General features: G+C 55.7%; 1 protein-coding gene across 1 annotated transcript in view; it reads right to left on the bottom strand.

The window, feature by feature from the left end:
- Nucleotides 1-522: 522 nt before the first annotated feature.
- The window catches only part of LOC137477663 (maestro heat-like repeat-containing protein family member 7), a 198,653-nt gene continuing 183,674 nt past the window's right edge, over nucleotides 523-15,501 (bottom strand). The window contains exons 11-13 of the mRNA XM_068196819.1: nucleotides 1,499-1,675; nucleotides 1,218-1,373; nucleotides 523-1,075 (exon numbers count right to left, since the gene is read on the bottom strand). Coding sequence (XP_068052920.1) covers nucleotides 926-1,075; nucleotides 1,218-1,373; nucleotides 1,499-1,675 — 483 coding nt within the window. The 3' untranslated portion in view covers nucleotides 523-925. The remainder of the gene's footprint in view (nucleotides 1,076-1,217; nucleotides 1,374-1,498; nucleotides 1,676-15,501) is intronic.

The raw sequence follows: 15,501 nt of genomic DNA, 5'->3' as shown, positions 1-15,501 counted from the left end.
CTGGCCACAAATTCCACCCATGTCCCTGAAATCCCTGTGTGCTCTGCCCACGCCACCTCTCCTCCACACAGGGAGTGAAACCCGCCAGAGCTGGGGCAGAAATTCCCACTCCCTGCCCAAGCAATGCAGCTCTCCCCCCGCCAGCCCTCGCTGACAGCCCGCTGCCCTCACTCACCCTGACTGAGGGCGGGGAGCTCTTCCTGCTGCCCCCTCATCATGGGAAAGCCGGCCATCTCTGAGAACAAAGAGTTCATCTTGGCCCCAGCGGCACAGCTCCCTGCCAGCGGCGCTGCCAGCCCTGTGGCCACACGCCCTGGTGGCCCGGCAGGGCTCAGCCCGGGATCTTGCCGCACGCTGCCGCCCCAGGGCACGGCTGCCGGAGGGCGGCAGCAGCGCCGAGGCCAGGCGGGGCTCCACGGCACCGGGCCCGGATGGCGCTGCCGGGGCAGCAGCCGCGGCTGGGGCCGAGCTGAGGCGGGGCAGGGAGGGAGCCCGGGCTCGTGGCTCACCCATGAACCTGACGGCCGCCTCTCGCAGGGGCTCCTGTGGGCTCTGCAGGTAGGGCAGGGCCCGGCGCAGGAGCTCGGCCACTCGGCTCCTGTCCTCTTCCAGCTGGAGAGAGCGGCAGGAGGGAAGGGTTGGCGCGGGCTCGGCCCCTGGGCCGGGCGCTCCCTGCGCCCTGTCCCGGCCTCCCCTGCCCGCACAGCCCTGAGGCCCGGCCAGCAGCCGCTGGCGCCGGGCTCTGGAGGCGGCAGAGGGCCGGCTGCTGCCCGGGGAGCCGCGGGGCCGCCCCGCAGCCCCGCTGGGCCGGGGCTCCATGGGCACCCGGCTGGGGCCCACGGGAGCCTGGAGAAGAGCCCGCGTGGCCTCTGGGTGCAGCACCGGGCAGGGGCACAGCTGCCAGCCCACACACCCAGCACCGCGCTCAGGGGCCTTCTCCAGGCTGAGCCTGGGGCTTCCAGGCCGTCCTTACCAGGACCTCAGCGAACTTCCACAGATTCCCCTTCTCCACCAGCTGCTCAAGATTCCTCCTCTCCAGGAACTTGGCCGCACAAAGCAGTGTTTCCCGAGAGGCCTGGAGAGCAGCAGAGACCCAGAGATGGCCACAAAGCCCATGGACCTGTGTCCCTGTGCCAAGGCCTGGAGGAGGCTGAAGCCCACCAGGCGCCAGGGCAGGAGGCAGCCGAGCCCCCTCCCAGCATCATAGGAATGCTCACCTTTGCCACGTGACAGTTCTCATCATGACAGTAGATTAAAAGTGCGTACAGGTTCCTGTTCACAATTGTCTTCAGGGGCTTTTTTCCCTCATCCACTACTGATTCCATCACTGTATGGAAGAGTTGAATGGAGAGCAACTGCACGTGGCTGTTGTCCTAGAGGAAAAGAAAAGACCTACACCAGCTACTCCAGGCCCACCTGGGCAATGGCCTGAAAATCCACAGGGCACAAAGTTTCTGGGAAGCACCCGATGCCTGCGGCTCAGGATGCAGAGCCTTACGTGGTCAAAGAGCAGAAGGAGTGCCTCAGCCAGCTTCGGAGCAGTGGTGCTGGATACCAGGATGTGTTTGTGCTGGAGCATGTTCGTGAACACATGGAGGCTCATGCTGACCACCTCTCCATCTGCATCACCCAGCAGCCCCAGAAGGCTTTGAGATACACTGCACATCCTACTGGCCTGTGTGGAACACAAGGCTGTGCTGGAAAGCCATGGACGGCTGCACGGCCAACACCGCCCTGGCTCTGCAGCCCCACCCTGCTGCTGCAGGGCCCGCAGGCCAAAGGCCTGTCCCAAAGCAGCGGGGCAGGTGAAGCAGGAGAGCTGGCAGCAGCTGCCTCAGCTCCTGAAGCCCTGCCAGCCCAAGGGGCTGCTTTGCCCAGCGCAGCTTCAGCCGCTGCCCCCTTCTCACCATCGAGGGATCCTTGCTGGGCACCACGAGGCCTCTGAGCGCCAGGCGACGCCTCTGACTGCATTCACCCTGAAGGTACCTTGACGTGATCCTCAGGACGCTGCCACCACATTTACTCAAGTCTAGGCGCTGGAGGACCTGAAAGGCACAGGGCAGTGACAGGGGACCCGGCCGGCAGGAGCCCAGAACCGCACAGGGCTGGGCCCAGGCAGCAGCACAGGGCGTGGGCACCGTCCTGGCAGCTGTGGCTACGAGAGGGCAGAGAGCTGGGAGGCAGCTCAGCGAGGCAGCGCTGGCCAACAGGCTCACCTCCACAAGGAATGCCAGGAAGGGAAGATCCCAGCACGGGTCCTCCCTGCTGAGATGCCGAAGCATGTGGATTGTGATGCGAGAGCACAAAGGCATAAAAACGCAGAGCATCTCCCTGGCAGTGGGGAAAAAGGCACCAAAGCCCTGAGGTGGGGAGACCAAACCTCTCCCAGGACTGACTCACAGAGGTCTGGTCATTCCCCAGCATCCCTGGAGGGGATGTGGGCGCTTTGAGAAGCAGCCCCTTCTGGGCACCCTCCTCTCCCAGCCTTTTCCATTCTTCTTGGCCGTCCTTTGGTGACGAGCCCCTCTGGCCCAGGACCACAGGGACTGTGTGGGGCACAGGGCACAAATGCTGGGGGCAGTGGGGAGAAGGGGGTCTCACCTGGCCAACAGACCCATGGCGTAGTGCTGGGAGTCAGCACACAGCAGCGTGTCCCAGCCACCCATGTGCTCCATAGCCTCCACCACATTGTCACACCGCAGTCGGCCGAGCAGAGCCTTCATGACCTGCACGGCAAACCTGTGTGCAGAGAAAAGCCCAGGTCACACTGGGAGCACTGGAGCTAGCCACAAGGGCACGGGAAGGACAGGAGGACTGGGACCTGTTGGGCTTGCTGGGAAGGCGGTGTTCCTCCTGGCATGCTCTCCAGAAGTTATCAACTTCCTCTGGTGGCATCTGCTGTGTGGTGATGACAACATGGAAGAGCAGTGCCACAAACAGGCGGGAGGAATAAAGGATCAATGCCTCGTGGCACTCAGGCACCTGGACAATCACCCAGATCACCAGAGTTGCCTGCAAGAGAAGCAGCCCAAGGCAGGGCTCAGTGCCGAGGTGTCCATGGGGCAGGGCCCAAGGGCAGACGCAGGGGAGCAGAAGGCCTGGTGCCCCCTGAGCCTGCCCCGAGCCCAGGTTTCAGCCCAGCGCCTGCGGCGTGGAGAGGATGGAGAGCTGCTGGAGAGGCGACCTGGGGGTGAGCAAAGGCCAGTTCCAGAAACTCACAGCCAGGGAAAAAATGTCCTCGTTGTCCCCATCAGAGGTGCACATTCTGGTCAGAGGCCAGTCCTCCATCACACAGAGCAGTGTTGACAGCACTTTCTCCACTGCTGGTCCCGATGAGCCTATGGCTCTCCACAGCACTGCAGCAGCTCTGTGGGATCAGAGCTCTGTGTCAGGGGCATGTCAGTCACAGCACCATGCCCTGTGCAGCTGTGGGGGCCCAGGTGACAGAGCCCTGGAGCCCTGAAGGGCAGGGAAGGAGCACTGGCAGCAGGCTCAGGAAACAGAGGGGCCCGAGGGTCCTGGGCCTCTCTGCCTGTCTGGCAGACCCCATGGGACAGGCTGTGCAGGGCCACGGGCCCTAAAGGCTGCTGAGCCCTGAGCTCTCCAGGCTCGTGGGCCCTGTACCTGTCACACGTTGGGGCACAGCGCAGGAGGGTCAGCACCACGTCAGCAGGGTGTTCTTCAGCCAGCCTCACAAGGTCAATTTGCAGCCTGGCATCCACAGAGACGTAGGTGACGAGACTCTGGTGGATGTTCTTCACCTTGGCTGGCACCTGGAGGAGGCATAGGGAAGACTTGGAGCACTGTTCAAGGGAGCAACTTCCCCAGCTTCCCCCAAGAAGTGCTTCCCTTCCCACCACACTGTGCTGGCCTCAAAGCCTGAGGGGGCCCAGAGACCCTGGCTTGAGGGGACACGCGATCCCGGCTGGCCTCCAGGTGTGGAGCCAGGCTGTTTACCTGCTGCTTGTGAGCAGAAACACTAGGTTCCTTGAAATAGTTGAATATGAGTTCCTGAATCAGAATGGGAGCAGGTGTGGTGTCAGTATTTGTAAGGCCCTGAGTCTCTTCATTGTCCCTGTTTGTGATGGCCACAACCTCAGTCATTGACGAGCTAAGAGCCTTTGCCCAGGTTTCAGTCGCTGAGGCGTCAGAGTCTTCTGAGCGCTCAGCCGAATCCGGGCTGACATCAGGCTCAGCCTGGAGCTCGGTCAGCCCCGAGTCAGGCTCGGCTGGGCCCTCAGCTGCTGTGCTGCCGGTCTTTCTCCGCCGAATGCGCAGGAACTTCCGGAACATCTGCAGGAGAACAAAGGACAGGGAAGCCCGGAGTGTTCCATGGAGTGCTCCAAGCGTGGTGCTCGGCTGAGCAGTGACAGCAGGCCCAGCCCAGGTGGGGATGGCTGCTGGTACCTTCAGGCTTCTGCGGAAGCGGCCACGGCTGGGTTCCTGCTCTTGTGTCCGGTCCAGGGCTGCACCTGGCAAAGAGCGAGCGCAGCCAGAGCTGAGGGGCTGCGGGAGAGGCCGGAGAACACAGCCCAGCCCCACGCTCCCCAAGCAGGGGCAGCCAGGGATGCCCCAGGGGATGGAGCACGGCCACTGCAGGGTGTCTGCCTGGCCCCTCTTCCATCCTGTCCATGGGCATGTCCCCAGGGGATGGGATGGGATGGGATGGGATGGGATGGGATGGGATGGGATGGGATGGGATGGGATGGGATGGGATGGGGCCAAGCTGGCTGCAGCCATCAGCCCTGTGGCCCAGCTCTGCAACTCACCATCCTGCAGTGGCTGGAACTGCTCCAGTTCTTCATGCTGTTGTGCTGGGGCAGCTCCAGGGTCTTCCTTTTTTTTCTTCCTGAACACTTTGAACACACTGAGAAATCTGTTTGCCATGCCAGAGTATGACCTTGAGGGCACCTTCAAGGAAGATGGCAGGGTGATGTTCTGAGTCAACAAGTTGTGTAGTTGTGCCTTGAAGGCACCTGAGACAGAGAAACCTCAGCAAGGCTGCAGGACAGCAAGTCCTGCACTCTGGTCTGGAGGGCTCCTGCCACAATGACAGGAGACTCCTCGTTAAGGATTGTGGTCGCCAATTCCCTCAGTCTGGCTACGCGGGCACCTGCAAAAGAAAAGCCTCGGGAAGGCCACGGGCTGCCAAGTCCCGACGTCCTGCCACGAGGTCACCTGTAGGAATAACGCCTCGGGAAAGCTCCGGGTCAGACACAAACGAGCGCGCTGTGCGGGGGCTCCTCACGACACCGCTCTGTCCCGTCCTGTCCCGTCGCCTGCTCCGAGCACTGTGGCGTGCTCTTGTCACCGCCAGCTCCTATGTCCCCACGTGTCACAAAGGCAGGGCCCTTGGACACCTTGTCCCGTTCCATGCCATGGTGACTGTGCTGCAGCGTGTCACAAAGGGCCCTTGCACACACTGTTGCCACCTGCTGTGGGGCCGCCCCCAGCCCACCCTAAGTGGCCACGGTTGGAAGGAATCCCTGGCCCCAGGTGTCTAAGACAGCCCAACAGGATCTTTAGGAGCAGCTCAAACCATCAGCAAACCCTGCCCTGCTCTGCGGGATCAGGCCATTTAAGAATCCTCAATTCAGGAAGGCTTTACTTCTCATTGGGCCCCTGGAGTAGTTCCAAAATTTGCAAACTTCTGAAATTAATAGAGATTGCTGGGGAATGTGAATGATTTGGAAGTTTGTTCCCATCTAAAAGCAGCAACTCGTTTGCCTTAACACATTCCATTGAAAGTCACTCTGGAAACATAGCACTATACAGAGGCAAAAAGAAGACCATTCTTTGGTGTGCAAATGGTTTTCAATGAAGGGATGATAATATCGTCATTCTCTTAAGGAATAAAAGCTCTCAAGGATTGAAAGTCCATTAAGTGTTACAAAAGTAGCCCAAACAAATGAGTAGATGGAAAAAGGGCTCATCCACCCCAGTAGAGATATCTAAATGGCCAATAAAGTACAGCTCTCCCATCTTGTTCCCTGCAGGAGAATCAGGACCATGAACGGAAATAGTCACAGATATTCCTTCTGCCCTCCATAAGCAAAGCAGCGCTAAACCACAAATGCTGCCTTCAAGCTGATTCAAATTCCAGCCTAGAACTCTCACCTTCCAGACAACTCCTTCCCCAACACGTCCCCCAAAACCAACCCCCCGCAAACACCCGCAGAGAAGCCCTCAACAGCCCGCCAGGACCCCCAGCTGTCCCCGTCCCTCCTCAAAGCTTTCCCACCATCCAGCAGACCCCCTGGTTCCCTGCATGTGCCGTGGAATGGCACTCTGAAGGATCTTCTCCGAGGAATTCCCTGGCAGCAAGCTCAGGCTGCCAGGCCTATGGATCCTGGCTCATCCTTCCCACCGAGCCTTCCTGTGCACAGCTTTTCCATTGGCACATCTGCGCTCAGCTCAGACTTCTCCACTCAGCCAGGGCTGCTGGTAAAGGATTGAGAGCAGCCTGGCAAGCTCTTTTTCCAGCTCCCTCTGTGCTCTTGGGGCAGGTAGAACATTCCACAGGAAAGCAACTGGTGCCACAGGGAGTGGGCGGCATCAGGCAGCTCTGGGGAGGCCCCTCAGGACTGCTGTACCCTGAGGGAACACTGTTGGCCATCCCCTGTGTGTATCTGCACAAGCTTAAAATCAGCTGCCTCAGCTGCCAGGGCCTCTCTTGGCCAGCATCCTGACGTGGATGCAGGACTGCTGCGAGGCACTGCTGGGACCCAGCGGGACAGGACCGGCTGTCTCGTGTCCACGTAGCACCCCTCACGCAGCCAGGGCCATCCCGAAAGTAGACAGACGCTCCCGTGTCAGCAGAGAGGAGCAAGGAGCACTGGGCTCCTCTCAGGGTACCTCAGCTGGGCTCGCTCCACAACACGCCTCCATTGTAAGGCCTGCTGATGCCCAGCTGCCAGAAATGCCCACCTTGTGCTCTCCAAGATGCACAGGGAGAGCCAATGAGCAGGACACTTTGGGAGGCAAACCTTCCAAGCCTTTCTGAGGCCAGGCACGCACCAAGATCAGCCAAGACTCTCCACGCTGCCTGGCCCACCCAGCCCAGCTCTGTGCTGGCCCTGGGCCACAGCAGCTCCCTCCAAGCAGGAGGCAAATGCATATTGCCAAGAGCTGAAACCCAGCTGTCTTGGTTTGGAAAGACAGGTGTCTGCTAAGGAAGGCAGCAACCTCCCCTGAAATGGAAAAATGTAGACCTCTTCCCTCTGAATTGTTCCAAGTTTGAAATTAAGGGGAGCTCCCAGGCAAAAATATGGGAGCAGGAATACCAGTTCTTTCTTAGGGAAGAAAATAACAGATAAAATACACAATGCAGTGAACTAAAACAGCACTGACAGAGTCAGAATACAACCTGACACCCTGGTGGACAGGGTGTTGGTAGCAGTCCAATTGGAATTGTGGCTGCAGTCCTCCCGGAGTGTCAGGTGTGGTTCTGTTGGAGAAGTGATCTTGTGGAAAAGGGTGCAGTCTTCCTCTGAAGAGGCAGTGGAAAAGGCAGCTGTTCCTCTGGGAAAATCCAGCGCAGAAATAGCTGTGCTCCTGGGCCAGAAGTTCAAGACCATACATGCAGGTAGGGATGCTTGGCTCCTCCCTCTGGGCGGAGCATCTCACAATGGCATGTTACAGTTCTTTTCAGTCTTGCAGTGGCCCACTATCAGCAGATGTCTTTCCGGAGGGAGGATTGATTGTGGAAGAGATAAGGAACAACTGCCCACTTCACACAAGACAACTGCCATACAGATGGCAAATAGAATACATCTTGCTTTTTTCGATCTGGGACAACAGCAGACAGGGAAGATGTGAAAAGGGTGTGTGTAAAGGCCTTTTAATTCACAGCTCCCACAGAGAGCTTTGGGGCTCACAGCGGGACAGAGACGGTTCTGCTCGCACCTCTGTCCAAAGGGGGGTAACACATCCTGCTGCAGGTGCTTGGCTTGGTCTCGGCAGGTCCAGGTGGATGCCAAACCTGCTCTTCACAGCCTTCTTCCTGCCCCTCTGCCAAGTGCAATGGGCCTTCAAGGACTGAAAGGAGCACAGAGAGCCAAAGGGGGATACTCGCACCTACCTCACTGGGAGCTCCCTGGGAAGCACTTTCCTTGAGAAGCAAGCCCCTTTCCTCCAAAGGCGTTTCCCCAAACGTGCAGCTTTTCTGGGGAACACCAACACACCCTCAAGAAACGCTGGCAAGGCTGAAAGACTTCAGGTCCTTTCAGGACAGGCACTCCAGCTCTAGCTCGTATTCCCCCAAGTGTGTTTCCAGGTGGAGGCTCAGACGTGCAGCCCCAGGCCTTCTACAAACACGGGCTGCTCGCTGCCTCTTTCTGCCGGATCGGTGCGTGTCTCACAAACGGGACGGGACCCTGACTGGTTGCAGACTTGTGATTTATTATCTGTCTGCATCATACAAGCAAAAAGCAAGAGGCACAGGAAAATGACAACATCCATGCAAACACAGATCACAGACAAGATGGCAGCCCATGCAAAGCCTTTTTATACCCATTCTTTGAACCAATAGCATAAAAGAAAAGGTGTAAAGTCATTATACTCTAAGCAATTAGAAAAGGACCCACGTGGGTTTAACATAAACAAAAAGGACTTCTATGAACCTCAAACAATACACAATAATTCGTTCTTTAAGATGGAAACTTGTTCTATCTTTGCAAAGCATATATCTAGGACTTTCCACATCTTGAGCTATCAATACGTTCTTGTTCTTTCTTGTTCCTTATGATAAATATCAATGTATTCACTTGGTTCTTAACTTCCTAGCTTTCTCAGAAGGTGTAGAAATTTCCCAGCCCTTCTCAGCTTTGGAAAGTGTCTTTTACCTTTTTATATTCCTACACCTCTTCAGCTGCCTCAACTCCTGCCTGCGCTCACGGCACCAAAACCAGGCTGGTCCCGGCCAGAGCCCAGAGCCCTGTTCCCACGGGACGCTCTTGCCAGCACCTTCCAGCACGCAGTGCTTTTCATGCCTGCTCCCAACAGGCTTTGGAAAGCAGAGTCCAACCTGGCTGCCTCTGCCACCAGCACACCCCAAACACAGGCGGAGGAAGAAGCAGCAGGGGCTGTTTTGCGGCCATGGCCCAGAGAAACTGGAAGGGCGCCCTCCCTGTGGGCTCACTTGGTTGGCTTTCTGACTGGCTCTGAGCCTAGGGCTGCCATTCCTCACTTGTGGGGACCAGAACCACACCCAGGATCCCGGCACTGCCTGACAGCGCTCCAGGCACTGGCACGGTCGCGCGTCCGAGTCTCGGGCACCGCGCTGCTGCTTCATTTGCCCTCAGGCACATCCAAAGCTCCCTGTTAAGCCCGGATGGTCGCTGGTTCTGCCCTCTTCCTCATCCTGTACAGGGATGGAGCACTGCTGTGCTTTCAGGAAGCTATTCTTGAAAATTTCCAGCATTCCAAGCTCCTTTGCCCTCTGTGGATGCTTGCCATGGAATCCCTCACAGCTGGGTTCAGAGCATACTCAGGTTGGCTCTTCCAAATTCCAGGGGCTCCAGGGTGCTCAGCAAGATCTGCAGCTCCACAGCCTTGTGGAATTTCAGCACAGGCACCTTTCCAGCCTGATCTGCCCTCGTTCCTCTGTGTGTGTGCACAAACCATGGCATGGAAAAGGACGGCAGCAGGGGCCTGTGTGCCCCAGGGCTCGGGATTTGCGTCGCTTCAGCTCCACAGAGATGGAGGCAAAGTGAAGAAGCCAAACTCTTTATTAATGGAAAATGAAACTAAGGGACGAGCTGGGAGGGGAAAAAAGGGAATGGGCAGGGCTGAGGGCTTGCATTATGGAGCTGTCAAAAGGAAAAGCGGAAGGAAAACACAGGAATGGGCATGATCTGAGGGCTGGTGAGATGGAGCTGTGAAAATGGAGGGAGAATGGAGGGGAAAAAGTGGATGGACAGTGTGTGAGGGCTGGAGGGAGGGAGCTATATCTACAGGCAGGGAGAGGGCTGAAGCCATGTGAGCTTCCCAGAGGCTCAGCTGTATCAATCATCAGCTGTGCCTGGAGCCCCAGTGGCAATGGGAGGTGGTGTCCTCTTCAGTGTCTCCTGGTGCTGCTCTTGGGGCACTGGTTCACCGGATCCAGAAAGCAACCCAATTTCTTCATCTTCTAGGCCTAACTGGGCTTGAATTTCAATGTCAGAGCAGGATGGGGTGGTATTATTCTTTGGAGACTGAAGGCCTGGAACAGAGAGCAAGAGAGCCATGGTCAGAGCCTGGATCTGCAGTGACCTGAGGAGACCGTTCTGCCACGGCCACCTCCCCCAACAATTGCCAAGGCCAAGAGAGAGGTGTTGGCAACAGGTCAGCAGCAAGCTGCTGGCCACAAATTCCACCCATGTCCCTGAAATCCCTGTGTGCTCTGCCCACGCCACCTCTCCTCCACACAGGGAGTGAAACCCGCCAGAGCTGGGGCAGAAATTCCCACTCCCTGCCCAAGCAATGCAGCTCTCCCCCCGCCAGCCCCCGCGTGTTCTACAAACACGGGCTGCTCGCTGCCTCTTTCTGCCAGATCCGTGCGTGTTTCACAAACGGGACGGGACCCTGACTGGTTGCAGACTTGTGATTTATTATCTGTCTGCATCATACAAGCAAAAAGCAAGAGGCACAGGAAAATGACAACATCCATGCAAACACAGATCACAGACAAGATGGCAGCCCATGCAAAGCCTTTTTATACCCATTCTTTGAACCAATAGCATAAAAGAAAAGGTGTAAAGTCATTATACTCTAAGCAATTAGAAAAGGACCCACGTGGGTTTAACATAAACAAAAAGGACTTCTATGAACCTCAAACAATACACAATAATTCGTTCTTTAAGATGGAAACTTGTTCTATCTTTGCAAAGCATATATCTAGGACTTTCCACATCTTGAGCTATCAATACGTTCTTGTTCTTTCCTGTTCCTTATGATAAATATCAATGTATTCACTTGGTTCTTAACTTCCTAGCTTTCTCAGAAGGTGTAGAAATTTCCCAGCCTTTCTCAGCTTTGGAAAGTGTCTTTTACCTTTTTATATTCCTACACCTCTTCAGCTGTGGGGCCGCCCCCAGCCCACCCTAAGTGACCAAGGTTGGAAGGAATCCCTGGCCCCAGGTGTCTAAGACAGCCCAACAGGATCTTTAGGAGCAGCTCAAACCATCAGCACACCCTGCCCTGCTCTGCGGGATCAGGCCATTTAAGAATTCTCAGTTCAGGAAGGCTTTACTTCTCATTGGGCCACTGGAGTAGTTCCAAAATTTGCAAACTTCTCAAATTAATAGCCATTGCTGGGGAATGTGAATGATTTGGAAGTTTGTTCCCATCTAAAAGCAGCAACTCGTTTGCCTTAACACATTCCATTGAAAGTCACTCTGGAAACATAGCACTATACAGAGGCAAAAAGAAGACCATTCTTTGGTGTGCAAATGGTTTTCAATGAAGGGATGATAATATCGTCATTCTCTTAAGGAATAAAAGCTCTCAAGGATTGAAAGTCCATTAAGTGTTACAAAAGTAGCCCAAACAAATGAGTAGATGGAAAAAGGGCTCATCCACCCCAGTAGAGATATCTAAGTGGCCAATAAAGTACAGCTCTCCCATCTTGTTCCCTGCAGGAGAATCAGGACCATGAACGGAAATAGTCACAGATATTCCTTCTGCCCTCCATAAGCAAAGCAGCGCTAAACCACAAATGCTGCCTTCAAGCTGATTCAAATTCCAGCCTAGAACTCTCACCTTCCAGACAACTCCTTCCCCAACACGTCCCCCAAAACCAACCCCCCGCAAACACCCGCAGAGAAGCCCTCAACAGCCCGCCAGGACCCCCAGCTGTCCCCGTCCCTCCTCAAAGCTTTCCCACCATCCAGCAGACCCCCTGGTTCCCTGCATGTGCCGTGGAATGGCACTCTGAAGGATCTTCTCCGAGGAATTCCCTGGCAGCAAGCTCAGGCTGCCAGGCCTATGGATCCTGGCTCATCCTTCCCACCGAGCCTTCCTGTGCACAGCTTTTCCATTGGCACATCTGCGCTCAGCTCGGACTTCTCCACTCAGCCAGGGCTGCTGGTAAAGGATTGAGAGCAGCCTGGCAAGCTCTTTTTCCAGCTCCCTCTGTGCTCTTGGGGCAGGTAGAACATTCCACAGGAAAGCAACTGGTGCCACAGGGAGTGGGTGGCATCAGGCAGCTCTGGGGAGGCCCCTCAGGACTGCTGTACCCTGAGGGAACACTGTTGGCCATCCCCTGTGTGTATCTGCACAAGCTTAAAATCAGCTGCCTCAGCTGCCAGGGCCTCTCTTGGCCAGCATCCTGACGTGGATGCAGGACTGCTGCGAGGCACTGCTGGGACCCAGCGGGACAGGACCGGCTGTCTCGTGTCCACGTAGCACCCCTCACGCAGCCAGGGCCATCCCGAAAGCAGACAGACGCTCCCGTGTCAGCAGAGAGGAGCAAGGAGCACTGGGCTCCTCTCAGGGTACCTCAGCTGGGCTCGCTCCACAACACGCCTCCATTGTAAGGCCTGCTGATGCCCAGCTGCCAGAAATGCCCACCTTGTGCTCTCCAAGATGCACAGGGAGAGCCAATGAGCAGGACACTTTGGGAGGCAAACCTTCCAAGCCTTTCTGAGGCCAGGCACGCACCAAGATCAGCCAAGACTCTCCACGCTGCCTGGCCCACCCAGCCCAGCTCTGTGCTGGCCCTGGGCCACAGCAGCTCCCTCCAAGCAGGAGGCAAATGCATATTGCCAAGAGCTGAAACCCAGCTGTCTTGGTTTGGAATGACAGGTGTCTGCTAAGGAAGGCAGCAACCTCCCCTGAAATGGAAAAATGTAGACCTCTTCCCTCTGAATTGTTCCAAGTTTGAAATTAAGGGGAGCTCCCAGGCAAAAATATGGGAGCAGGAATACCAGTTCTTTCTTAGGGAAGAAAATAACAGATAAAATACACAATGCAGTGAACTAAAACAGCACTGACAGAGTCAGAATACAACCTGACACCCTGGTGGACAGGGTGTTGGTAGCAGTCCAATTGGAATTGTGGCTGCAGTCCTCCCGGAGTGTCAGGTGTGGTTCTGTTGGAGAAGTGATCTTGTGGAAAAGGGTGCAGTCTTCCTCTGAAGAGGCAGTGGAAGAGGCAGCTGTTCCTCTGGGAAAATCCAGCGCAGAAATAGCTGTGCTCCTGGGCCAGAAGTTCAAGACCATACATGCAGGTAGGGATGCTTGGCTCCTCCCTCTGGGCGGAGCATCTCACAATGGCATGTTACAGTTCTTTTCAGTCTTGCAGTGGCCCACTATCAGCAGATGTCTTTCCGGAGGGAGGATTGATTGTGGAAGAGATAAGGAACAACTGCCCACTTCACACAAGACAACTGCCATACAGATGGCAAATAGAATACATCTTGCTTTTTTCGATCTGGGACAACAGCAGACAGGGAAGATGTGAAAAGGGTGTGTGTAAAGGCCTTTTAATTCACAGCTCCCACAGAGAGCTTTGGGGCTCACAGCGGGACAGAGACGGTTCTGCTCGCACCTCTGTCCAAAGGGGGGTAACACATCCTGCTGCAGGTGCTTGGCTTGGTCTCGGCAGGTCCAGGTGGATGCCAAACCTGCTCTTCACAGCCTTCTTCCTGCCCCTCTGCCAAGTGCAATGGGCCTTCAAGGACTGAAAGGAGCACAGAGAGCCAAAGGGGGATACTCGCACCTACCTCACTGGGAGCTCCCTGGGAAGCACTTTCCTTGAGAAGCAAGCCCCTTTCCTCCAAAGGCGTTTCCCCAAACGTGCAGCTTTTCTGGGGAACACCAACACACCCTCAAGAAACGCTGGCAAGGCTGAAAGACTTCAGGTCCTTTCAGGACAGGCACTCCAGCTCTAGCTCGTATTCCCCCAAGTGTGTTTCCAGGTGGAGGCTCAGACGTGCAGCCCCAGGCCTTCTACAAACACGGGCTGCTCGCTGCCTCTTTCTGCCGGATCGGTGCGTGTCTCACAAACGGGACGGGACCCTGACTGGTTGCAGACTTGTGATTTATTATCTGTCTGCATCATACAAGCAAAAAGCAAGAGGCACAGGAAAATGACAACATCCATGCAAACACAGATCACAGACAAGATGGCAGCCCATGCAAAGCCTTTTTATACCCATTCTTTGAACCAATAGCATAAAAGAAAAGGTGTAAAGTCATTATACTCTAAGCAATTAGAAAAGGACCCACGTGGGTTTAACATAAACAAAAAGGACTTCTATGAACCTCAAACAATACACAATAATTCGTTCTTTAAGATGGAAACTTGTTCTATCTTTGCAAAGCATATATCTAGGACTTTCCACATCTTGAGCTATCAATACGTTCTTGTTCTTTCTTGTTCCTTATGATAAATATCAATGTATTCACTTGGTTCTTAACTTCCTAGCTTTCTCAGAAGGTGTAGAAATTTCCCAGCCCTTCTCAGCTTTGGAAAGTGTCTTTTACCTTTTTATATTCCTACACCTCTTCAGCTGCCTCAACTCCTGCCTGCGCTCACGGCACCAAAACCAGGCTGTTCCCGGCCAGAGCCCAGAGCCCTGTTCCCACAGGACGCTCTTGCCAGCACCTTCCAGCACGCAGTGCTTTTCATGCCTGCTCCCAACAGGCTTTGGAAAGCAGAGTCCAACCTGGCTGCCTCTGCCACCAGCACACCCCAAACACAGGCGGAGGAAGAAGCAGCAGGGGCTGTTTTGCGGCCATGGCCCAGAGAAACTGGAAGGGCGCCCTCCCTGTGGGCTCACTTGGTTGGCTTTCTGACTGGCTCTGAGCCTGGGGCTGCCATTCCTCACTTGTGGGGACCAGAACCACACCCAGGATCCCGGCACTGCCTGACAGCGCTCCAGGCACTGGCACGGTCGCGCGTCCGAGTCTCGGGCACCGCGCTGCTGCTTCATTTGCCCTCAGGCACACCCAAAGCTCCCTGTTAAGCCCGGATGGTCGCTGGTTCTGCCCTCTTCCTCATCCTGTACAGGGATGGAGCACTGCTGTGCTTTCAGGAAGCTATTCTTGAAAATTTCCAGCATTCCAAGCTCCTTTGCCCTCTGTGGATGCTTGCCATGGAATCCCTCACAGCTGGGTTCAGAGCATACTCAGGTTGGCTCTTCCAAATTCCAGGGGCTCCAGGGTGCTCAGCAAGATCTGCAGCTCCACAGCCTTGTGGAATTTCAGCACAGGCACCTTTCCAGCCTGATCTGCCCTCGTTCCTCTGTGTGTGTGCACAAACCATGGCATGGAAAAGGACGGCAGCAGGGGCCTGTGTGCCCCAGGGCTCGGGATTTGCGTCGCTTCAGCTCCACAGAGATGGAGGCAAAGTGAAGAAGCCAAACTCTTTATTAATGGAAAATGAAACTAAGGGACGAGCTGGGAGGGGAAAAAAGGGAATGGGCAGGGCTGAGGGCTTGCATTATGGAGCTGTCAAAAGGAAAAGCGGAAGGAAAACACAGGAATGGGCATGATCTGAGGGCTGGTGAGATGGAGCTGT

This window comes from Anomalospiza imberbis, chromosome 7 (assembly GCF_031753505.1).
Source record: "Anomalospiza imberbis isolate Cuckoo-Finch-1a 21T00152 chromosome 7, ASM3175350v1, whole genome shotgun sequence".
In the NCBI taxonomy this organism is placed as follows: Eukaryota; Metazoa; Chordata; class Aves; order Passeriformes; family Viduidae; genus Anomalospiza; species Anomalospiza imberbis.
The sequence above is the reverse complement of the archived record's forward strand: the minus strand, read 5'-3'. Positions and strand labels throughout refer to the sequence as shown.